We start from the raw sequence: 26,068 nt of genomic DNA, 5'->3' as shown, positions 1-26,068 counted from the left end.
AAATTACCTTGACGTTTAGATAGCTATTTTCTGCTATCGTTATCAAAAGAACCTAAATGAACCTAAAAAAGAGTATGTTAATAAATTGTGTAACATGTATACAATATATGAAAATTCGCTCTGATAATTCGTCTGTGCAAAATTGGATTTGTATGCTCTACATAAAATAAAGGCTTAAGTTGATTTTTCAATTCAAAATCCAGTTCAAACCATCAACAATCATTGAAAATTTAAACTATTTTTCAATGAAAGTACGAAACATCTTTTACCTTTGAAACAATGCTCTTTGAGCTTCTGCCCAAATGGCCTATAAAAATATGGGATAACAAAGTAGGTAAAACCAGGAAAAAAAGCTCATTCATAATACATGGCTTTCAATGCCTGGAATTAAGCTTTCAACCGCGTTTTCAAGCACGAAAGTTTGTTCCTGGAATTTATTACCGTTCGTATTTTCAGAATTACGTTTTGCTAATTCGTTTTAAAAAATTCTACTTAGGGACAAACATTTTGCTAACGAAATTCAGAGATTCGTGACGAATCAAGCGAAAAACATGTTTTATACACTAACTATTTCTGGGCTAATTTTGGTATTCTTTATGACTAAAGTGGCATACGCGAAAATATAAGTAAATAAGCAAAAAAGACAAATTCAAACCCGAACTCAGAATTTTAAAAATTAATAATTCAAGCAATTGTGCACTTGTGAATGTTGCTGTGCTCTGCATTTGTCCCGAACAGGCCTAAATTTATTATGTACTTTTTAATTAAGTTGTTTTTGCGTTGGAAAAAAAATAAAAAAACCATTGTCTGGCTCGTTTTAATTGCAAAATTTGCAAGTGTCTAAAGGCTTGATTTTGAAAAGTTGACTTGGAGTTGAAAGAGATAATTAAAATGCACCTTTAAATACTGAATGAAAAGCAGGAAAATTATATGCTTGCCTTTGAAAAGCCTCCAGAAGTTTAAAGTATTTTGAGTATTAATTTAATTATATTTGTAAGTATTTATTTGCCCATCCAGATTTTCCTCAATCTGTTATGGTATGGACAAAAGTATTTAATGAATTAAAATATAAAAGAATAATTTATCCTTTTCATTTTATCTTACTACTTCTGTATTTGTCTTTTTAGGCTTTGATGTGTTGTTTTATGCATATCCTCCTAAGTTCTTCCTGAATCAGGACGGTCCAGAAAATTTCATGGAATACTACTATTTTTCAGCCGTTTTGTTAAAATAATTTCCAAAGGTTTGAAGATAATTATCCGTTTGCTTCCTCTTCTAAACCGTTCCCAATTATCACTGTGCATCATATTTCACTTCATATGGATTTAACACGTTTATCTTCACTAATAAAACAGCCAAATTTCTCTTCTGGCTGACACGAATACCATGTAGAAACTGGAACACATTCTATAACAGCCTCTGCGTCATGAAAGGTATACGAGTATTAATTTAAATTACTTTCGATTATAATTTTACTGGCGCACAACGTGTTAGAACCATATCAAAGTTATTAAATTGCATACAGTTGGAATTACACATTGAATTCTCAGTTGGGATCGGTAGTAATTAATATCTGCACCGATTGCATTTCACTGCAAAAACATCAATACGTTGAACAATCGAAATATCGATTAGATTTTCTTTTTACCACTTTTCAGGTTCAAGAAAACTCGTTTTTCTTTTGAATCTTCTGAAACGTAAATGAATAAACTTTTATTAGTCATTCGAAACAGCAGGTTAAATGGGCTCAATTAATTTTCATAGCTCCTCTAAGTGAAATAAAAATAAGAAGAAACTTTGTAGGAATTGGTGACAATTAATCCTACGTAATAGCATCCTAAAACAAATTAGTTAGATAGATTACCCCTTGTTTTCCCATCGACACATTCCCCGGAAATGTTAACGGTTTTAATTAAATGCCGCAGTTCGTCCAGATACTTTAATTGCGCATATAAAACTGTTGGGGGCTTATTGCTAGTTGCTGGAAGCTTGCCCAAAGCCTTTTATATGACGAACTGAGACAATTCCGTCAGCTTTCTGCACCCTTTTGAAAATTTGATTATTTTTTTTATTCTACTAGGAGCAATAGTATTTTATGTAGTATTTTATACAATGTATTTTGGAAAACGTGTACGCTGATTTTAATTTCTGTCAGCCAGAGTAATAGCCCACAATTGAGCTGCTTTTGACTGTACACCATACATTAGTGCCTATAAATCATGTTAGTGAATTATCAATTTGAATTGGGAATATTTGCAGCTTAATCAGGCCTTTCGTAAATTAATGGCAAATATTTAGATTAAATCTCCTAATCAATGCACACAAGGATGAACAACCACATCCTCTGTCATAAGCTAATGCATTTTTCATGCGGTTGTATCGTTCACATATTTATAATCCATCAGGGGGCCATAGATATTGAAAAATGACATTAAAAGGTAATAAAATACAATAGACTGGAGGCGAAATATTGATCTGCACATCATCCAGTTGTGACTAGTAATGGAGATATATAGGGTCCCCACTAGAAGAAAATTTATTTGTTTTCGAAGGAGCTCACAGTTAAAAGCTTCTGGAGACTTTGAAAATTGCACTAGAACTAAAAACACAACCCACTAATTATCTAATCAATGCAGATTTAGCAATAAAGAAAAACATGTCAAATCAGGATTCAGATCATCTCCAATAAAAGCCCTCCATGGAAAAACTGCAAATTTTCAACGGCTTTTGAGCTAAAGTTCCTAACTAGTGGCCAATAAGTTTCTGGTTCATTAGTCAGCTTTTCTTGTTTCAGACTTTTAATCCGGAATGACCCTTCAGCCGAATACTAGTCAATCAATATGCCGAGAACGTATCGGAACAACAGCAAAAGTGAATTGGTCTTGATAAAACTCATTTTAATCTCATTGTGCGCTAAAATTGCCCGAACATGCAATAACCAAGTTAGAGACGAAAGTGTTCTGGACCGAGAATTAAAAAATTACGTGGACCGAGTGTTAAGAGCTGAAGATGTCAGCATTATACCGGGTGTTGGATTGGAGAGGATTGAGAACATCACCAAAGCATCTGAAAGTGATGGCAATAACTGTGTTAGTGGAAGAGCCGAATTAACTTTAGAGGATTATGTTAAGAAGCGGTTCAATCAGTATGCGGAAAGCCACGTTTTGTCGGTGGATTTGCGGGAAACTGCTCGGTTTTTTTCTTCCAGCAATTCTAGCACTGGTAAGCATTTTATATACTTAACACTTTAATTTCGCAATAAATCATCGAAGCTGTCTGTAGATGGAGCTACAAACAAAAGTAATCAATTACCCCTTGAAACAGTTTTATAAAATTTCTTTCTAGCCACAAACTTTTAGGTGGATAATTTTAGCCGTATAAGTCTCCATATACTGCCCATATTTCAGGAAAGTTTCCTAGTCAGCTCTTTTGAGTCGCTGAAATGTAACTTTCCCATAGAATTCACGCAAAGCTCTATGCATGTTTTATCTACTAATGGCCTGAGTTCTATGTGCATTACAGCTCAAATCCAATTTTCTGCCCTTCTTACTTAAGAAATTGAAATTCTGTTAAAATATAGTTTGGGAAGCTCGTTTGATATTCCGCACAGGCAAAGGTAAATTGAGAAATTATGATTTTTCGTCATAAAACCAACCACATGAAAATTGGCATGGGTGGGTGCAGATTTTGAAATGTGTTAGCCTCTGATAGATAACGAAATCTTTATCTATTAATTGCAACATTTTTGAGCACATCCGACGCGAAGCTTTTTTCTTACATCCTCAGTGAGAAAATTTACACAGTCAATTCGTTCCGTTGCATTAGAAAACCGACAATTTCCTTTAACTGAATTTGTCTCGCAATTAAATTTCCTCATTTTCCACTTAGTAATGCATGTGTTAGTAGGTGCCTTAACTTCCAGCTAAACGGAAATTTTGCCGAAACTTTTAGGTGGCAGTTCACGTGTAAATTTACTTAGTCCTAGATTCACTAATATACTAATTGGCAAAAGACACACTATATTAAAACCCTATTTTGGCTGTACGGTCCTTTCACTTTTACCGGTGGTGAAGCACGTGGCAAAATACTCCAAACTAATGGAGTTTAGCGAAAGCATTCACTAAATTACTAAGGCAATTATCTCATGCAAGGCGGGGATTCTCGTAAAACATGTGGAGCTTTATTTGCTAGTTTAGATGGCTTTTTGATAAATTAGCTCTAAGGGTGGAAGTCAGCTGTATCGTTTAAATCGCTTCTAAGAAACTAGTAATTATTTTCCAACATGCAAAATATCGCTTCATATCGCCGAAGCAACTAAGTTAAAAAGAAAGATTTAGATCGTTACTTTCAACTTTTTCAATTTCCCATTTACTTAATTAAGAAACTTTTTACATTCAGGCAAGAGCTTTATTTATCGACAATTTCATGGAACATTTGCAAGTTTTTTTGTCAGAAAATTTAACTAGAACCGAGTATGAAACTAATTCAAATAATACATTTTCAGATACTTCAGCTAAAAGCTCCTTTTTAGCTGGGTTTGGAATGGGCATTTTGGCATTTTTTCTAAAAAAGCTGATGTTGCCGGTGTTTATCGGTGCCCAAATCGTCAAATCGGTTCTAATCGCCATGTTTCTGCCAACTATTTTGGGCGGACTAGGAAAATTGGCTGGAAAAGGTTTGTCCACTTTTTCGGGACTCTCCAGTGCGTCAACAGGTAATTTTAGTTAAAAGCAAAAAAGTTGTTAATGTGCTTGATGAATTAACTAAACTGGTATAAATTATGCTAAATTATTAATTAACCTTTGAGTTTCGTGACTAATAACCTCCGATCAAGGAAAGTTCCCTTAAACAAACATTAATCCATATTTATATATCTCATCGTTGTCTATAGAATTATCGCTGAATAAATGCGGCTTTTAAATTGTTTCACATTCTTCCATCACACGGTTAAGAGACGTGTGGAATTGATGGATTGAATTGAAAGCAACTTTCATCAGATGAGCGACTTATTTTGCAGGCATTAATCGGCCACCTCAAGAAATGGAAGACTTTGAATTCAAAGACGCTGATCCGTACAATAATGAGGAAGCACTGGGAGCCAATTTTGATGACGAACATGATAGTTTAACCCTTAATACTATTGAAAGCTCCAGCACCATTTCCCCTAACAGCAGGTAACTGAATATATTTATTTTTTAAGGTTTAACTAAGAGTTACAGAAAAATGCATGATACTTGATAAATCAGAAGCCATTTTCAAATGAGAGGTAGTTGGGATAATTTGGATAATCTCTACAGGTTTTTGAAGATTTCGAGGGCAGAGTCCGCAATATTCTATTTAGAAAACATATTAAAAAGCGTTCACATGAGTAGATGCCTGCTAGAATGTCGTTTTTGAGACAATAGGGTTTTAATTAGCTTGTACACTTTATTTAAAAACTATTATCTATATATCTACTTGATCAATTGCAGTTGATTCAGACTTTCTTCAGGTGAAAGTGAGGCAAACAAACCCTGCAGTTGACGAATTCACTAAATCGATTCGTTGATTGAAATATTATATACTCTTTCAGTCAAAGGTTGTTTCACTTTCTATTGGCTTGCTTCGTTTTTGAGAAAAATGTAATTCTGCATTTTGACATGCTCTGGGCTTGAGAAGGAAAATATGTGATCTTATTTTCAGTCAGCGGATTTTATCAGAAAGTTAGGCAAAACATCGAACAGCAGTTGCTCTTCGTTGAATTCAACAATAGGAATGGTGGTGATTTTATATCATTATTATACAGAAACTGAAAAACACCTACGGACTAAGATTTTTATTGCGAAAGAACAATTGCTCGCTTGCTAGAAACTTGTGGAAATTCTAGATCAAATATAACCCATCTATGCTAACTCCTTCAAAAGTGACAAAAAAGTAATAAAAACTGTCTAAAGCTGATGATGATGTTTGAGAAGAACGGAACACTCATATTCATTCAAGGTTGTCATTTGAACTTTGTTAAAATCTGAAACTCGTTGTACAATTATATTGCAATCAATTTTCTACCGAAATCAATGCTATTTGAATGCTTAAAAATTGTATATTTTCAACCTTCTGATAGCTTCAGTCTGTTTAACTCAACTATAAAAATTAAAAAGACGACTTCCTAGAATTAGATTGTAAAACTGTACCAGACAGTAGTTAGTGAACCGAAAATCGCTTTTTGGTGCATATGCTATACAATTGTAACATTTGTAACGATTTTGTTGCTAATCGAAGCTTGAAAAGACCGAAAGCTTTTAAAATGATAGATTAAATCTTGATGACTTCGATTTGTTACCTGAGTAAGGCTATTTCATGGTTGAAAGATTGGAGTGGACAGTGATAACTTATGAAAATTGATAGTTTCTCCATGTAACCTTGTTAGAATGTCTAAGTAATTGTTATAAATTTTAGGTTTGATTTTGCAAATAAGCGAATCTACTCCCAACCGAAAATCAACGATAACTACTACTTCCGAAGACCGCATAGGAAAACGGACTATAAAGTGTTCCACAAGATTCCTTCGTCATCCCTTTTACTGACCAGCTACGATCCGTTCTACAGCCCGCTTTTATCCAGACTGGATTCGGTTTTCCAGCAATTGGGTTTGACCAGCGATAAAACGCCGGAAACCGAACGGTGCCGAGAAAGGCTTGTGTGTATGATGTATGCAAATCCGGCTAAATATGCTCCTTATAGCAATTTAGTTTCTGCACAGCTAAGCAGGTAAACCCATGATTAATGATTTTCAAAACTTATCGTTTCTGTCAACAATGCCTATCATGTTAATGCGGAAGTTGGAAATCTTTAACAGAAACTGCTTCCAAGTGTTCTGATGACACTCTAAAATCTTTCCCAGAATGCTAAACAAACCAACTGGAAATTAACTCTTAAATTTTACAACTAATTTGGTAGCATCCAAGCAAATGGATAGGCTCCTAAATTTTCCTCTAAAAGCTTTTATAATTCGCGATCTAGTCGAAACACAGTGATCTTCCACTCTTTTCATATTAATTTAATGCCATCTGAACGAGCAGTAAATAGAGAAAGCCCCCGCCGTAATAGGCAACGTTTTAGCCTTATTTCATTATTCATTTCCTTTTTTCTGTAGGCATTTTGTCAGCTCTAATCTAATTCTCTGATCAGCCTTCTATGAATACCAAATTTATAAGCGTTTCCAGAAAAGGATTTATCTGGAGGTCGAATTTTCCCTGTTGTCCCTGGAGATATGTGATGGGAGGCTATTAGTTATGTTTCAGAGATTCTAAGTGGCAGACACTGATATATTCCAAACGAATTTAAATGCCCGGACGCGTGTGTAAAGACTATAAAGACAAGTATTTCACCTTTTTAACTGGTTTTCCACTTTAAATAAGCTCGTTGTGTGCCAATGGCTTGGAACATACAGAAATAGAGCTTTTTTCTCTTTGAATTAAAATAAATAAGCTAGGGAAAGGAGCTAGAATTTTTACGAAAAATTTCTTTCACCCTCAAGTGGCTGGGCGGAATGAGCAATGCACTGAAAAAGCGAAACCTTTAGTTGGTTTGGCAAACCCTAAATAATAGTGGCGGGAAATAACTAAGCATGTTGCTGACATGCAAAAGTCCTGCAGATGACAATTTTCAATCGCCAATTAACTGCCGTGGGTAAAACGAAAAGGTATGGAAATTTTGTCATCAAAACACCACTCTCCGCTTTGCTATTTAAACTTTTCATAATCACTATTTTCTCTAATAAGTCAGAAGCAGGTGGGAGCAGGCAAAATACTTTAATAATGGTTTGTTTCTTTACTGGTTCGGTATATATTGAATTTATAGCACGTTGCACTAATGAATACACGTGTTCAAAAACGCTAGAAGTGCTCAGGAAACTTTATTAAAATTGTATTTGTTTAATTGGGTGCTTTATTCGAGAACCGATCAGTTCAGCTTTAAAATTAGGTTTCCATAAAAAACTGCCCAAAGTTTGAGGAAGCTATATACTATTCAGCTGTTGACTTTGCTCATAGAGTAATTTTAATTCTCGAATAACGCCAATTAATTTGAACTAAGCACGTTTGAAGCAAATTGGTCAAATTTGTACGGTAGGAAGCTTCCTCCAGGAACTTACTAACTTTCCCTTGGCTTTCCTAGAGTAAGTTGGACGTAATTAGAGACTCGCTAAATACTAGCTATTATTGGTGATATCAAACTTTATAAGCCTCGGACAGCGTAACGACTGTTTCTTTGCGAAGTGAACAACTGGACTCGAGAAACTCTGACGTGAATGAATGTCCCACTTTGGCATTGGAGAAATTATATCTAAGAACATTGCCAATAACTTCTAGGATATAACATCAAATATATGGGAGGAAACTTGCAGAAGTAGCAGAATATTCGAGAGCTTTAATGCTAAGTTGTTGAGATATACATATATATATATATTTATATATATACCCAAATAACTGTTTAAAGCACTTGGAAATATACATTGTTTAGTATTTCGCATATTTTTTTAATAGCCAGTATTGATTTTGGTTTATTCCAGGGAGCTGAACGAGCTTCGAAAGCCCGCGTCTGATAATCCGGACATTCTCAGGTTCTTCAAGTACATGAAAGCAGCCAAAGATGGTCAAGATGGCGAAGAATGTTTGGAGCATGGAGGATGCCCATCATTGAGCGCAAATAAAGCTAGTCCAGCTTTGCTTACAACATACAACGAGATCAACAAATTGGTGCAAGCAAGAAAACTTCAGAACTAAGTCATTTTTTTATTTTGGGGCGAAAAACTGTAGACAATAGAACACAATGCTACTGCTTGAGCGACTCTCAAATAGCAGTTTATTTAAATATTTATTTATTTTAAAGCTCTAATTTAAGGAACACGTAGAAGATGTTAGTCTGAATTTCGAAAGATGTTTTCTTTAGTTTCAGAAAATGCGAGCTTTGTAAGATGGCGTTTCAATTTGGTTTCAATCTAGTTTAATTGTTTAATTTGCACTGACGGATTTTTGAGCAGAACTCTGATTTTTTGAGGGCTCACATGGAATGTTCGTTAAGTAATTTCAAAGATTTTCGCCTGTTCTGTTTCTTTAAACGACGTAAGGAAAATTTTTCAAAGCTTTTCTATTAAAACAGAGATACTCGAATTCGTCAGTGCTCAGAAGCCCACTCGAATGAGATCAAAATTTGCCACTTTGATTCATTCTGACTGGAATCGTTCTCCACTAACTTTACTGGCACAACTATTATTTATTCAATTCATTTAGCAACTTTTCACTGTATGCGAACAAATGTGTATATAGTCAATGGTGCAAATATTGGAATTTTCATTTAATCCACACCCATTGCTTTCTACGACTTGAACTTCTGATCTCGACAGGTTTAGATGTTTGCAAAATATTGTCAAAATGCCAATATCAACATTCAAAGCTGTTCCCAAACGAAACGACTTCCAAACCTCAATAGAATGGGTAAGTAGTGAAAAATCGGCTTTGGAGGCAATTTGCCACGTATTTATCTCCAGTGGAATTCTGCGTTAAAATCGTTCGCCGACAAACCTGAAATAACAAACATATCCGTTCGATCGATACAGGTGTTTTATAAGAGACTTGCATTGAATATTTTAGGTATTCGGTCTGGAGCCCCTGGAAAATGGGATCAGTTTTTCCAGAGAAAAACAAATTTGTCATTTTGTGTCACCTGAAAAGAAATTCTCGTTTTTTACGGCTAAATGTGAGATTTTACTAAAGTGCGTCTGGTGAGGATTTCGTAGTGAATTTTACGCAAAGAAAGCCAGAGTTTTGCATTAAACTATATTGAAGAATTTTACAAATAAGTTTTCATGCGATCTCTTGGAAGTTTTAATATTAATTACGACAACTCATAATGAATTCATCAGCTAAATTGACTTTTTCACAGTGCCCAATATTGCTTAATGATGTATCAATAAACAATAAAACGCGCGCTTTTCTGCACTTTCAGAACAGGATCTTGATTCATCCGTTCTCCGACTTTCTCCCAATTCAGGGGATGTTGGAGCAGGTTGGAACATCCGGCTTTCAGGCTATTACGGTTGAAATATTCATGTAAAATACTCTAGATCTCTGTATATGTTTATGTTAAAGATGAAACGGTAAGTTTGGATTTATGTGAAGAAAAAAAACGACGGAGAAGCAAAACATTATGTGTGATTTTCTTTTATTTCAGTCTGGGCCAGAGACAATTGAGAGTGACCTGAAGAGATGATTCCAAACTTTACATTGCTATGCGCTATAAAACCAACAGGGGAATTAGGCACTAATGAGTGAACCGAGAGCGAAATTCGAGGGCAATTTTGGGGTTGGCACGAATAATGAGCAGGCTTGTTCCTTTATGAGAACTAATGGCCTTTTTATGTGCGTTTTTGCGCTATTTCAGCTTGGGACAGAAATTTTCAAATTGATGACATAATTTTAACAGCTCGCTTATAATCAACTGCTTTGTACACTTCAAAGTACACCCATTTACCATACAGTACTAATTTACACCATACTCCGCCAGCATTTCTTGCAATCGCTTTCTTCAAGAGCCAAATAAGAGTGGTAACCACCATGACAAAGTCTGTTATGTAACTGTAGAATATATACAAAGCAACAATTTTAAAAGTCTTTGAACTCGAAGTCCACTAAAAAGAATTTGAAAATGAAGCTAAAAATGTCACTTAAACACTGAATTTTAATTGAAGACATAACAAGTTGTAATGCTGTTTAATAGTGTTTTCACTATTATCCAAATGGTCTTGGAATAATAGCTTGTGAAGTGGGACTCCCAAAGCTTCCTATGAAGTAAACTATCCAACTCTCATTCGATAATGTATGCCAATTAATGGCTCTTCATTACGTTGACGCTGTATTGGTATTATTCTCGAACATTGAAGTCAATTGAGCTGAAACATAAACATGCAAATTTGGGTTTTCTCTGAAACATTAATATTAATAAGAGCAGGAACGCGGAAAATCAACAAAGCAGATAAACAGTGAAGAATAGTTTCTGAGGCAATCAAGTCATTAATATAAAGGTACAAAAGGACACTTTCTATATATTAAAGCCCTAATATCAAGAAAATACGAAACAAATTATAATAGATAATAAGAAGGCAATAAAAGTACAATCGAAGAGAAATTGTGTCGGAACAGCCGACCAATAGAAATCAAAAACTGATTGTAAACGTTTTAGTAAAAATGGTGATACAAATAAATAATCACCAAACAACTATACTTTAATCAGTCAAAAAATAGCAGATGAAGCAGAAGTAACTGGAGCGTGTCAACGATAATGATAAAAATCTCGATGTAACTTAAAGAGTTTCCAAAAAACAGATTAAAATCATCAGCCTGGATGAACTACTCAAAATGTAAATCACCAGTATGAAGAAGAACGGAAAATACAGAATACTAATAAAGGAAAAACATAATTCGGAGAAAAGGAATATTACAAAATTACCATCAAACCTTAAAAGCAAATAACAGTAAAATATCATAAAAATTGCTACTATTTTTGGTCGGAGGATAAGAACGGAATCCAAATACGTTGCCGTTGTAGCGAAAACATTTACGACTTCTGGGATAATTTTCTGAATATTTCCACCAAGGAGAAGAAGCGACAATAAAAATTACAATATTTTTCATTAAAACTTCTAAAGGAGACAAAAGGTGCCTTTTATAGTCTGGAAGAGAAGCTTCTAGTAGGCGATATTGCAGGAATTTCATAAAGAATAAGAGAGAGCAGTCGATGAAAATATAAAGTATTAAATTAAAACAATGTAAAATTTGGTAAAAATTAAATAAATGTTAAATATGATCAAAAAGTGCGAATGAAAAAAGCAAAACAACAGGAAATTGTCTTGGTACATGAAAAAAAATTCATTGGGCGTCCGGATGAATTGAACCTGTAAAGAGAGTTTGGTTAGTGGAGATTCATTCACTTGCTGCTGATTACTTTAAGCTCCATCTGCAAAATCTGAAAATATTTTAAGCCAAAATTCGCATCTTTTAGCTGCGTTTGTGCCGTTCAATTGCTTGGATGCAATACTATAAGAATTTACTAAAATTACAAACCGGCAGGTCCGGGTTGCATACACTCAAAACAATAACAAGGTTATGACTAAACTATTCGGTAACAACAATTACTTTCTCCTGGGCAAACCCCACGTTTCTGCAAGCCGTTACATAAGGCGGGCATCCCAAGACATAATTTTCAACATTAAGGTCCCCCACACTACCCATATATAACACTTATTACGTTTTCACGTTCCTTAATCAAGTTTTGCTTCTTCTGCTAAACGCATTTGCTCCATTATCGTTTAATGGAAGCGAAACTCCCGCAATCGGAAAAACTTTATCCCTAGCGCTTGCAGTACGTTGATTTAAAATCGGGCTAGTGTAAGTGCGAATATCTTCACGTAGTGTAGGCAGTAGAGCACCGTTATCTGACCTAATCAAATATTTTCACTCGTCTGCACCAATTGTCTTCATAAAAATGTTTTCGCTTGCCAAATGGCTCTTTCTGTTCTCATCAGTGACGCTGGTTGCCCTGCAAGGCCAAAATCAGCAGAATTTTGTGCCTCCAGAGGCGCAAGATGGAAGACAAGGTATGTATAGGTCAAGATACACCAAGTCTGCTCTGCCAGCCGGCATTCGACTGGTAGATCTTCAGTGCTAAGTGTATTTTGCGCGAAAATCGCACTCAATCAAAGCAAACGAAATGCTGGAAATTCAGGGGCTATTTTTAAGAATCGGTTTTGATTTTAGGAAGAAATCTTCTCGACTGGATTGGTTTGGGCACTGGTCCTGATCAGGATCCGTATTTATCGCAAACAAACGCACAATGTTTGAATGGCGATTTGGCGTCCTGCTTTCAGAGCAGGGCATTGGCATCACTTGACGACTTTTTCAACCAGGTGAATATAGAAGTTAACTAAGCAGATCAGTATTTTGCGTTTGTATTGAATGGAGAAATAAGCGCTATTTATGTTGATCGTTTTTCCTCGAAATTTCTGGGTCTATTCTCCAAAGCACCGGTCGAAAACATAAGCTGTTTGTTATTACAAAAACCTGCTCCAACGGCGGCTTATTTTAACGACAGTTCACGAGAAAACTTGAGAAGAGAGAATGTTAAAAGGAAATTTCTTGAGGTGCAATCTGCAGATTGAAAAATAATTTAAATGAAGCAGTCAGAAAAACTGGAAGAAAAGAAGATGAAATTAGTAATAAAGCTATGAGTCAAAACGATTTTTGACCAAACAGTAAACTGACTTAACAAAAGAGAACCGAGAAAGAGTAATTTAACATTTTCAAGTAACAGTCCAATGAGTGTTCAATTTAATAATTTTGTTATTAAATAAGAAACTGGGTGCTTGGAAATTTTCCTTTTGGCATCAAGAAAGTCTCGTTTTGATTTTTTTTATGATATATGCAAATTAAAAATGAAATGGTTTCAGCCTGCATACGTTCTAACGGAAAAAGCCAGAGTTTTAAGACTACCAGAACAGCATTTGCGATCCCTTGGACAAGAAACTTATGAATACTCCTCATCTCCCCGATCAGAAGACTCTGAATGGGATTCGTTGGTCAAATTTGGAATGCGCAAGGTAAGAACGAAATCCTTGGAGCAATATCTATCATTCAAATGGTTATTTGTACAAAAAAGTGATAGATAAATTTTGCCTACATTGTAGTAATTTCAATATTAAACCCGGTTTTGCAACAAATTTTTTAGTGAGTCTTTCACCTGCCAATCAATTTCAACATGTTTTCAGTCTTGTTTAACGATCTGAGACCGCGTTTTATTATCATATAGTCAGCATGTTATGTTCTTTAAAAATTTACTGTCTAGGTGCTAACTACAAATAATTCTGAGCAGGCTTTCAGACGAAGCTCTCGCTTTCCAGATCATATTTCAATCCAAAGTCAAACTTTTAGGTAAAAACTTGCTAAATATGCAATTACTAACAACTCCTAAACAGTTCTGTAAACATTTAAGGTTTTAACAGATGCAAATTTATGAGCATCGTGTTATTGGCGCCATAATTGAGATCTATTTTCTTCTGTTAGGTTGAGAAATTTTTAAAGTCCACTGCCATTGAAGTAGACTTTGATAACGAAGTTACGGAAAGAGGAAAATATGAACCACGTTTTATTGATGAAATTGCTGACGAAATGGACGTAATTGAGGACAAAAAAGATTCAATTTTCAGTAAGTATTTTATATAGTAAATTTTCTGTCTCATTTCCTACCAAATTAAATGAGCTATAATGTCGTTATTAATTTGATGAATTGCATGAGAAAGGCTACAATTGAAAAATTAGCTGCAACATTTAGTTATGAACATTCGCCTTTCCGTTGCACATTTTAGTTAAAATAAAAATTAATAATCTATTGTAATAGTTGATAAAGTTATTGCAAATTGAGTAACTGGATTTGGAGAACGACATTGATTCTTCAATACCTTATCACCTAAATTAGCAAATTTCGGCATCTACAATAGATACATTATTCGGTCATTGTTTCACGTTTAGGATAATATAAACTGGGAGGCGTAATATTTTTAATCTTCAACTTAGAAAATCCAACAAATTCCGCCCACAACTTGGACGATTTTCACACTTCATGCCCAGGCAGAAATGCCACGAAAATCGTCCATAAATTCAATATTATTTAACAAGAAAAGCGTTTTAGTAACTTCGACGTATTTTTCTCCTGGTTAATACCGTAAAGCGACACTTAGGGGACACAATAGACGTCAACTACATCAAGCAACAACGCATATAAAAATATTTTTGCAGGCCGTCATTACAATGTTCTTCTTGAGAAAATTTTTACGTTTGCAATAAGCAGATAAATTAGAGATTTTTTGACAAAATAATGTTTTGTTTTCAGAGAGGAAGCAACTGAAGAAACTCTTCATCCCCATGCTTCTAATCCTGAAGCTATTCAAGTTGAAGCTTTTACTTTTCTTGCCCCTAATTCTGGGACTTGCATCGTTTAAAAAATTATTGGGATTCTTCGCCATTTTGGTGCCAGGTAAAATGTTTGCCTTTTTCTATATGCAATTTAAAAACAAACCCTGGGCGACATTTCCGAGAAAGGTCATGCAATATAAATCGCATTGTCTTCTCGGAGGGTTTCGGAAGCAATTTGATATATCAGAGCAGTAAAAGGAAACTCTGTTTCAGGACTGATCGCTTACTTTAAATTCTGCAAACCCAACATGCAGTCCAGCTTTGGCCCCAGCCACTTTGCAGGACCGCATTATTCCTCTGCCGGAATTGCATATGCTCAACCTGCTCAACATTATCGGTAAGAAAACTGCAGTTATTTGTATGTTTTACCCCAATTCGTTGCTTCTTTAAAACGCGACTAAAAGACGGTTTAATCTTGAAAATGTCCAATGTGGATTTCAAAAATGTGCTGTTGTATTTTTTCAGTGAACAACCGAGCTTTGTGCAACCCCAGTCGTACCATGAAGAATACCCAGGCCACCATGAAACCGGATTTAGTTTCCGGGATGAAAACGCAGCCCAACAGTTGGCTTACAATGGATGGAACGGGCAGTATAGAAACTCTGGAAAGGACATCCAAGCTGAGCCCGAAAATGTGTCGAAAAAATCGATTCTACCCGACTCGTAGGCGATGGAAAGTGATGAAAAAGTACTTGTTATGTGATATAAGTTAAGTAATGTTGTTTCGTAAGTTGTTTATTTATATTTGCTTATTGTAAACGTTGCTAGTAACGTAGTATTTATTTAGGTGTATATAATTGAAATAAATCAAATTGTAACTGTAATGAAATATATAATTTTGTAGTAGAAGTTTATAAAGCAGCAATTTAAATATCTCATCCATTTTATGAAAAGAGTCGTTCTTTGAAACTCGGAGAGAATGCTCGAGCAGGCAATGTTCAGTTTAGTAGCTGCAATTGCAGCTTTAGTCGACTATGTCTGCTTATCATGTCTTCCTAAATGTCCAGAAGAGTTTGATTAGTAATTATACTTACGTTTCCTGAATTATCGCGATCCACCTTGATTTAAGGCATGATTTAATTAAATTTGAAGCTGCCTTCGTCCTGTGGCAATTCAACTAAAATTAAAGCCACCGTTTCACTAATCTGGCGTGTTTTGCTCGGCGATCGGAAACCGAAACATCAATAATATTTCATAAATCCGTCTTGATTTAACCACAATGTTTCGACTGCGTTATTGGGCGCTGAAGTTGTTAATTCGCAATGAAATATTTTGATTAATTTGTTATTGAAATGATTTGCGGGAGTTTCCATTTGCAGGAGGAATTGCGAATGGTCATTTTACAACTTTCCAAGTTAACAACTTCTCTAATTAGTTTCGTTCGGTTGCAACTCGTTGGGTCAAGTCTTCGATTAAAGAATATCCGTTACAAATTTATTATTCATACCACTTATATAAAAATTGTACGCGTAGAAGCTGCGTTTAATCTTCCTAATTGCTATAAATGTAAGGTCGGAGAAATCTCTAAGAGTAAAAATATTATCTCCGGTAGAGTACCATGTGTGATGCAGCCAGCTCACACATTAACCTGGAAAGAATATATGGAATTATAATGGCGAACACCAGAAATTACTATTGTTTTTATTTCACTTATACAAATTACTTCGCGCTCGATAACTGGTCGGATGGCTTCGCACTGAAAGCAGCCGGGGCTTTTCTAGTTTGGTAAGCTGTCGGGATTAAATTAATTTAAGTTTTGCCAAATTGGATGTTTTACAAAAAAACAAAGTTTTCTATATCTTCTAGATCAATAGATAGATCCAAATAGAAAAGTTACCCGGGCACTGAAAATTTACGGCAATATAAATCAAGCGGGGACTTTATTACCGTCATTTTCGCAAAATCCATTACGACTACAACACCTATTCTACCCAAAATATGAGCTTTAGTGACCCATTAACTAATGGATGAATATTAACATTTTCCCAGAGCGTTTAATATTTACCAATTTGGAAGATGCTAAATGTTTCACTCAGAGGTTACGGAGCGCTTCTGGTTCCATCTGCTTAAGACGCAGCAAACTGGTCCTCTTCAAGTGCTATTTACACAGTAAACTTGCAAATGAGAGAATCTGTCTAAATATAGATATCATTAACTACTGTAGGCTTTCTTTGTTTGAATAGGCTGATTGGTTTTTGATATTTGCATATTGGGTTTTCTTATATGTATTCTCTTTTTTGGATTTTAATTATAAAAGTTTCGGGAGGTCTGCGACAGAAATATAACCGAAATTAAAATTGTTGAATTTAAATGTTTCTATTAAGCACTGGTAGGAAATTATTGAAAAATGCCTAATTTTTTTGTTCAAACTTGCAAATATTGCCCGCATGCAGAAATATTCCTTCCCCATTTATTTTTATCATAACGGACACCCAAAACTTGCATCTAAACATGAAAATCTGAAGGAAATTATCTTCAGTTCAGTCTTCGACATATTGGAATATTTGTCAATTTTTATGCGTATATAAAGTTAATTTCAGCGGCAGATCCAAGGAGCAAATAGCGAATACAGGTTTAGATAGTTCATCAGATGGCCGTAGTGAAATTTTGACCTTTACTTCAGATCGGTGTTGTTTTGCGCTTAAAGAAGGTCAAGAATGCTCTTTAATGTTGTTATTTGTTGAGGCTTGGTAAATAGTATGAGAGCGTATTACCGATAAATCCATTAAACTTCTGGTCAATCCTGAAATCAGTCCTCCTGTTTTGTACAACATTTTATGTTGTGCTTCTTTTGCAGTTTATTCTAATAAAGCATATTTTAGCATTGTAGATCGTATGTTTTTTCCTGTATCAACCAGCAAAATAAAATCATAAACAATTGTCTAATCAAAAAAAATTCCTTGCTAACAATAGCATCCAGAAAGTTTGCCATAAATAAAATATATATATATTTCTTGACTAGTTCAGTGAGCTTCGTTTTCTAAAAGTAACAAAACTGGTTGTTTTCACTTCTTCCTTAAGTAAAATGCCACAGTGTGAAACGAAATTGTGTCCTGAAAGATTTCCTACACAGTTATTTAATAAGATTTACGCTTGCACTACTGAAAACCCATATAAACGAAACAGAAACTCTGATTTCCAGAATAGGAATGTTGTTCTCTCGCCAAAGTATCTCGAAGCGGTCACCTTGTGGAAAAAGTGTCTCCCTTAAGCAGAGAAAAGAAGAAGTTTTCACTCGGTGGACGGCAATATTGGAGGTGAAAGACGTTGAAAACCGTATTCGGCTTGGATTCTAGGAATTTTGCGAATATTGTCGTTGCAAACCTTTCGCTATTTAGGTTTTCGTAAAAATATGCTACATGTTTAGCTGGAGACGGGCACACCTATAGACTCTAGTCATAGACATTCCAACAAATCAGCTTCTACGGCCACACTGAGACGTGTTGATTCTTTAACACGTCTGTTCCAAAAATTAATTCACTGTCCCAGATTTTTAGAAAATTGTCTAGTAGATATTTTGGTACTAGCGAATCTGCCGTGTATTGATATTAATTTTTATTTCGTTGGCGGTCTTCTGTTTTGCCATTGACCTAATAAGCATGAATATTTTGTTAACTTCACTTAAATAGGATTCTGAAACAGTATTTCACCAAAACGAATGAGATTAATAAGGATATCTCGAATTATTTTTTATTTGCAAGCTGTCGAAATTAAGAGGGCAAGAAAAAATGTAAACGAAGATTTAAAGCTGCATAACTCTGGTTTACTGGTTTAAAAAAATTGTGAAATTATTCACACGTTACTTATAAAAAGCATGTTGTTCTTTGAATGGAAGATAAGAAAGCTTTTATAGGAAAGCGTGAGAAGTTAATCTCGCCAACTAATTCATGACCATGATATATTTAGGTAGCAAAAGCAATGAATGTTTTATTTTCGCCTATTTTACTTCTTGAAACAATTAATAACCAAATAAATAAAACCTTGTTGTCGGTCATTTAGCTGGGTTTTAGTAAATTCCTACAAACTTCCATTAATTGATTCACATATTTTTCCTGTAATTTTCAAGATCTCGTTTTTGTGCTTATTCACATGGCTTCACTGCATCTTTATTGATTAGCGAAAACAATGCATTCAGTTTAGTGCATTTCAGCACACAAACAATTTCCTAAAAGTTCCTTTATATTCCAATGCTCAATTTTGCTCAGTTGCTAATAAAATAAACCAAAATTACTCTTGTAAGGCAATAGAATTAATCCAAACTCAGAGGCACCAACTGGAACCAAACAATAACCGATATAAACAACCAAATGGAGTCGAAATTGAATGAGCATTAAACTATTGTGGTTTCGATTACTTTGAATTTCCGAATCAGTAGTTTTTAACAGCCACAAAATAGTTTTAATTGCCATCTCATTGTCTAATGGTTTATTTAGCCGTTTAAAATTTCTGGTCAGCTGTCAGATATCAATAGAAATGAAAGTGTTAAACGTGCACTTTATTAATGGCTTTCGAAGTTTAAAAATTTTATGAGAAATCGTGCTTCACTTTCGTTCGTGATTTTCCTGTCGATTTGCATGTTGGTTTTGCAGTTATTAACAATTTTTTAAAATTGGGGTTTCAGTTTCGTGCTCAAAAATTTTATGGTCTTGAACTGTGCAAAAAATCTTCATACATTTGCTGTGGATGATTTTTGAAAATTATCAGAGCAGCGCTTACATTTGTCGTCAATTAAACTGTGGAAAATAACGCTTCCAAGTGTAACTTCTCACTCACATTACTGCCAATATGCATAAGCTTATTCATCAAACTTTTATTCCACAAGCCCTCGAAGGCTTACACTACATCCAGAAAAACGTTGGGTAGCTTCGAGCTGAATAAGAACCCCTTGTAAGTAAAGTCCAAAAATACCCCAGTGTATAAAAATTTCTTTGTAATTTCATAATTCCAACGGGTATTTTTTAAACTGGTTAACTTTGTTACTTTGCACATTTTTCTAAATTTTGTTTGACTATATTCCAAATACCCTCAAGTTGGGAAAGAATAAAAGAGTCGTTTTGTTATAAGGCTTTTGGCAAATTTGCAAAAGGCTCTGAATAAAGCTCCATCGGCTATCCATTTTTGAATTTTGATTACTCAGCTGATTAGCACATTTTAACTGCAATCCTCCTAATTATATTCGAAGTAAAGTAAAAAATAAACACAGCTGTAATGGTTTTTACAGCGAAGATCAAATTGCAAATGCCATTCTTCACTTTTACTTCATTATCATAGAGGTTTCGTGTCGGCAAAGAATGGCATGAATTTAAAGATAGTCATTTCAGTGAGGTGGATTTACACCGATCATTTTTTAAAGAACAGCAAGAATTGCAGATTTTCAAAAATGTTGAAAAACAGACTTAAAGCACTACAATAGTGTGATTTTCAAAAAATAGCCCATTCAATATCAATTGTAAATGGTTTATATCAAGCATCAGGTAATTGCTTTAGGGCGTTCTCAAATTTCTGGTGGGCATAAGAATGATTTAGCTGATGTAAACGCAACCAAGAAACCCTAATTGACCTCCTAAGCAGTGAAAATTTCACTGTCGTTATACCAATTTTCCCCCAGAAAATTCTCACGGGGCAGTAAAATGCAATCGACCAAATCAAGCAACAACCACGGTCTCGACCAATCCGTACGCCGTGTTTCTCAACCTCTGCATTTCTTCTTCATGACTCTAATTCCTTCAGCTGGTCCATACGACACACTTCCTCATTACTGGTGGCGTTTCTTACGGATCGTATAAAATGTTCCCACTTCTTTTTGAGTCTTCATTTTATTTGCTACTTTGGTCATGTGCTAGCATCAGCTCCATTTATAAACAAATCTCAAAGTAGATATTTCTAATTTGTTGATTAATTCATTAAAAAAACAAAGACGATATGAAGTGGGCAGTGCTTTGTGCGGTTTTTGCTGTTTCTTTTGCTGTTATAGCTGCAGGACCGGTGGTGGATGAACATCAAACTGCCCATGTGAATTCCGTAAGTTTTTAGCTAATTTTTGGATTGTTGAGTTCCAAACTTCCAAAAATTATTTGCTATCTAAGCTATATCTTTGTTATTTTAATTAATGTGTTGGAATGTGCAACACATTCAGATGTTTAAAAGTTAATCCGAAAATCTGCAGAGTAAATATGGTATCAACTAATAATCCCATTATGTGCTTCCATTTACCGTTAATAATTGTGGCATGTTTACATTGCATAATTGCATTAGATGTTGTTGCATTAATTTATTACCGAACAATTTCAGGGCATTTTGCGATGAAATCAGGCGGTAGCTTTCTCCGAGATTTAATGCCTCCAGTTACGTCTTGAGCAAATTAAATTAATTGCGTACAATTTTGTTTTATTGATTCATCGAGCTCCTTGTGTGGACACACCGAGCTTTATCAAGTGGGTGATTAATTCGATTAAAAACCAACGAATCTTCGTGGATTGTCGACTAATATAAGGGCTGTCGTGCAGCAAAGAAAACCAATTTCCGTTAAATCGCTCCCTTAGATTGTTTAGGAATTCAATTCTTCCCGATTTTGCTGCGAGTTTTATTAGACCATTAGTTGTTCGATAAATATCAATTATATCTCACTCAGGTCCGGATAAATGGGGTCGTATTTCATTTGACAAAAAGGAACAGTGCCCAGGTGAAAATGTGCTGTACATTACCAGCATTCTAGGATAGTCCATTATTATCAATCATCTTTAGGATCATTACATTAATCAAAAGTGTAAATTTGAAAATACGGCAATCTGCATAGTATGAAAGGAAAAATGCATTTACTTGGCTGAAAGCTTGCCGTATTTGTTTAAATTAAAGCTCTATCGGCCACGTGTTGCCAACTTTTCCCAAAGGCCATTTCCGATGAATTATTTAAAAACTTACCTTATCATCGGTAAGCGCGGTGTTCACCAACGCGGAAATAAACAAAAATGAACCAAAATGCAATTTAATGCACATAGCAAAGAAAAGCCAATAGTTAATCAACAATTTTTTAATTAAACCTTCTGTTTCCAGGTCCACTCAAATGAGCCAACCATTGAAGAATCCCTGTTAAAGAAACTGAACAGCAAATGTGCAAATCACGACATTTCCTCCTGCATGATGCTGAAGCTGGTGACTTATTTCAACCGAATGTTGAAGAAGTCGCAGATTGAGCTTGGCGATGTGGAAATCACGCAATCTTCTACCGAAGCCCCCACAGTGGAAACTTCGCGAAGTCTGAAAGATGTAGAGAAAATGTCTGAAGAGGCTCAACTAAGCCAAGTGATTGGGGACAAGTTGTACAATTTTGTACGCACTAGATCCATGAAATGGCATGTAAGTTGAACGATTTTGTGAAATCGATATGCTTCTTCTTGGCTGAAACTGAGAAACGTGCCAAGGAAAACTTTTGAAACAATTTTTTTTCGTGGCTTTCAATGAAATTTCTTTTTAGCCCTAATGGAGCGTCAAGTCTTGAACGAGCCGAGCCTGAGCCGATGCGAATTTCTTTGATATTCCGTGAAAACACCGACAGAAAATAGATCGTTTGCCGGTGTTTTCACGGAATGTGACGAAACGTAAATTAATTAAATAATACATTTTTATACAAAATAAATTTTGGCATGGGGCAAGCTCGGCTCGGGCTCGGCCCGTCAGGTCTGGACGCATTGGATTATCGGTAATTTCGGTATTTTACAGTTGGGTGGAAAATGCTGCTTTAGAAATTGAATCGGAAAATTACAAATTTTACATGGCAAAATTTGCAGAAGTTGTTAAGTGTTGCTTTTACATTCACAAACACAATTAAAAGTTAAATTATCGCTTTTAGACCAAAATTTTTTTAACCAGGGCAAAGGTAACTCTCACAACGCACTGGTAATTACGCATACACAAATTGTATCTTTCCTTAAGTGCTTACGCTCATTCTATTGTCTTCGTCGTTAGTAGATTACCCTTCCTTCCCGTGCCGACTTATCAATGCTCTACTAAACTAAATGTTCATTTTTTTAGATTACAATTTACGAGTAGATCGCTATCGTCTAGGCGCTTCCTGGGCAAATTTATTTGGTTCCATACAAAGGCAAAATTATAATCAAGCTTAATTTAATGAATGTTAATCAGGATGTGTAATTTCCTACGAGTTTTATTAATGTATTTTAGGTGACTGATGGAGCTGATGTGGTAATTTCGGGAGGAAGCGACAAAGACGGAGGACTAAACTTGGGCTTTTCGTTGCGTCCAGTTGAAGGTGCCACTGAAGAAGGGCGTAAGAAGAAGGACCAGGGAGGCAACATGAATGCAATAATTGCTGCCGTCGTTATGAAAATTGGTCTTCTCAAAGCTCTGGCTTTCAAGGCTCTGGTTATACTGGTTGGAAAGGCGCTGTTAGTAAGCAAGGTAAGAACAAAGTTTTTTCCTTTAGACGATTTGAATATTATCTGCTTGGAAAACTCTACATTTTTGAACACCCACAATCACATCAAATGTTTACTACCATTACGGATGGTTCGCATTTCCCCTTTACGACGTCTCACTTTATCCGCAACTAACAGCTTCAAGTTCAGTGTTTATGGATCCTTCACACTCGAAATTAAGAAAGTTCTTCGGAATGTGGAAATCCTCAATGCATCCCACGTAGAGTTCATTAGGTTAGGCGAAACACGCAAACTTTCTTCACGATGGATTTCCATCACGAACTCGTGGGAAATTCACTTTTCGATAATAAACTTTATTTCAAACCAGAATTTGCATCAATACAGCTTATCTAGTGGCTCAAAGAACAGATAGCCTAAGGGACATTAAAGTCAGCTGGCTTAGATCAGTGCTTTCTTTAAGCAGCACTAAGGTAGATATTTAAATCGACAAATCGCTTTTAAACTTGGGATTTGCAAAACGATTCTGGAAAAGAGTATTAACGAAGTTGGAGCATAGAATGTGTGAAGAGTTTAGATTTTTCCAAACGTTTGTTGGGGCTAATTATGCTGATTCGTTTTGTAGCTTTGTATTAATATTTCGTCTTCAGAACCTTAAAGCAATTGCCCGAAAACTATTTCAAACAAGCCAATGGAAGAACACGGAACACAGAATTCTTCTTGAGGTCGAAGACGCTTTAATTCACTTGATTCGGGCTTGCTATGGTTCGGAACAGTTTCGCCATCTGCTTGAACTTGGACTGAAACTTACCCACCTTGAACCTGTCGGTACCTGAGCAATTTCAATACCAACAGGTGCAACATCGACTTTCTCTTCCGCTCACCTCGAAACTTTTGATTCTCATTAACGATGCAAGATGCCACCAGCGCGCTGGTGAGCTTTCTGGGTCAAGGAAGGCAAACGAGTAACTTTCCAACTAGTAGCTGATATTGTTCAGTTGTTTGGTTATAGGGGGAGCTGTTAGCGCTTAAAGTTTAAACAATTTTGTTTAAAGCCTGAAGATCCTGAATTATGTGCGCATCTAAGACCCGGACGGCAGAGATTCGTTCATAGAGAAAAGTGCAATAAAAATTTTCATGGTTACCAAACTGGAAGTTTCCGTGCGGGAGCCTAATGGGAAAAAATGAGCAAACGATAAACTTGGAAACAAAGTTTCAACGGTCATTAATTCGGCAATTTTAAGAATATATGGTCGTTGCAGCGAAGCTTAGGAAGAAAAATGCCTTAAGTTTCAAAAATTAAATGGACTCAATGGACGTTCACACGAGATTGTCGTCTTCATTATACACTTTAATCGTTCAATACCATGCTGGGTAAAAGAGGTTTCACTAAATCCTGTTCTGCTTTCTCCTGTACGCATCTGATAAAATATCTTGATTAATTGCTGGGCCTTGTGGCAATCCACAAACGAATTACTAGTTAAACAGTGAAAACTTGGCCAGAGTGTTAGGTGTTACAGTTGAACGAATAACTGCCTTCGGTTGGAAATTATTCTTTTAAAATTTCAGTTAAACATTTATGGGCTAAGTTTAAGGTTTCTGTAAGCGGTACAAAATATAAGACAGATAACTCTCGCATTTATTTCATTCGCTTCAAGCATTATTCCATTGAAAACTTTCAGCTTAGGGACGTTGTTGAATATGTAAATGCTTAGAGTCAATTAAAATTTACATTGGCATTTAAAAGTTGATGAAGTCAATAACTGTTTTATATATTATGACCAGAGTGCTCATTAAATTAACGAATGAAACTAGGGAAAATCCTGGAAAATATTCGAAAAACATTCCATCAAATATTATGAATTTTTCTTCTTCCCAGGCAAACACAACTACAGTTTTTAATTGAATGTAAATCTTTTTGCTCAATATCGTCAAAACAGGAAAATTAGTACGCATTAGTTGATTTATATTTTAATTAACTTCCTATTTATTTAATTTTACAATCAATTTAAAAATATTTTTCCTTTCAGCTTGCTCTAGTTCTGGCTGCCATTATTGGTCTAAAGAAGCTGCTGAGCCAAGAGAAACACGTAACTTACGAAGTGGTGGCTCAGCCTCACCATGATCACCATGATCACCATGAGCACCATGTGAGTGGTGGCGGTCATGACAGCTATGGAGGCGGTGGTGGATGGGGAAGAACCTTCGATGCGAAGAATGCCCAAAACTTGGCCTACAGTGCTCACGTACCTGCTAATTAGATGATTATTTTTCATGTTTATCAGCAGCATTCGTGCTGTCTTAAAGTCTCGTTACCACCACATTGGTGTCCTGTGTGTTATTTAATTTATTTTATTTATTGTTGATGTGAATTTTACGTTAATTGTTCCAATAAACTGTTTACCGAACGGGAGAGGATTTCTGAGTTGATTCTAAAAGAATTACAAAAATAAATGTAAAAGAATGCAAATCTCTTCTGAGCTTCACTTTGAGAACGCTTCCGTATTAATGACAAAAGCTCACTCTATCAGTGACAAAATCCAATTACAAACAATTGTAGGCAATAGAAGAAGCATAATGTAAATTTTTATGTTGGAAAAATCTTTCTGAGAGCAGCGTTTTCTCGGCTGTTATTCGATTGCTCGAAGTTTTCCCGGGAAATCTGGAAAAAAA

At 35.4% G+C, this 26,068-nt stretch overlaps 3 protein-coding genes across 3 annotated transcripts in view; all 3 read left to right on the top strand.

The window, feature by feature from the left end:
* Positions 1-9,318, top strand: part of LOC109535244 — an 11,113-nt gene extending 1,795 nt beyond the window's left edge. The window contains exons 2-6 of the mRNA XM_019901129.2: positions 2,795-3,222; positions 4,505-4,714; positions 5,018-5,174; positions 6,436-6,747; positions 8,549-9,318. Coding sequence (XP_019756688.1) covers positions 2,841-3,222; positions 4,505-4,714; positions 5,018-5,174; positions 6,436-6,747; positions 8,549-8,762 — 1,275 coding nt within the window. The 5' untranslated portion in view covers positions 2,795-2,840 and the 3' untranslated portion in view covers positions 8,763-9,318. The remainder of the gene's footprint in view (positions 1-2,794; positions 3,223-4,504; positions 4,715-5,017; positions 5,175-6,435; positions 6,748-8,548) is intronic.
* Positions 9,319-12,263: 2,945 nt separating this feature from the next.
* On the top strand, positions 12,264-15,929 carry LOC109535255. Its single transcript, XM_019901141.2, has 7 exons — positions 12,264-12,631; positions 12,792-12,940; positions 13,481-13,630; positions 14,094-14,235; positions 14,920-15,063; positions 15,216-15,339; positions 15,468-15,929. The coding sequence occupies exons 1-7, from the start codon at positions 12,520-12,522 to the stop codon at positions 15,667-15,669; spliced, it is 1,023 nt and encodes a 340-aa protein (XP_019756700.1). The 5' UTR covers positions 12,264-12,519; the 3' UTR covers positions 15,670-15,929.
* A 4,811-nt stretch (positions 15,930-20,740) lies between these two features.
* On the top strand, positions 20,741-25,803 carry LOC109535256. Its single transcript, XM_019901142.2, has 4 exons — positions 20,741-21,023; positions 22,056-22,358; positions 23,184-23,420; positions 25,426-25,803. The coding sequence occupies exons 1-4, from the start codon at positions 20,925-20,927 to the stop codon at positions 25,654-25,656; spliced, it is 870 nt and encodes a 289-aa protein (XP_019756701.1). The 5' UTR covers positions 20,741-20,924; the 3' UTR covers positions 25,657-25,803.
* The last annotated feature ends 265 nt before the right edge of the window (positions 25,804-26,068 follow it).

This window comes from Dendroctonus ponderosae, unplaced genomic scaffold (genome assembly GCF_020466585.1).
Source record: "Dendroctonus ponderosae isolate FM_Combo_2020 unplaced genomic scaffold, Dpon_F_20191213v2 Dpon_F_20191213_5, whole genome shotgun sequence".
In the NCBI taxonomy this organism is placed as follows: Eukaryota; Metazoa; Arthropoda; class Insecta; order Coleoptera; family Curculionidae; genus Dendroctonus; species Dendroctonus ponderosae.
This window is presented reverse-complemented; position numbering and strand designations above follow the sequence as displayed.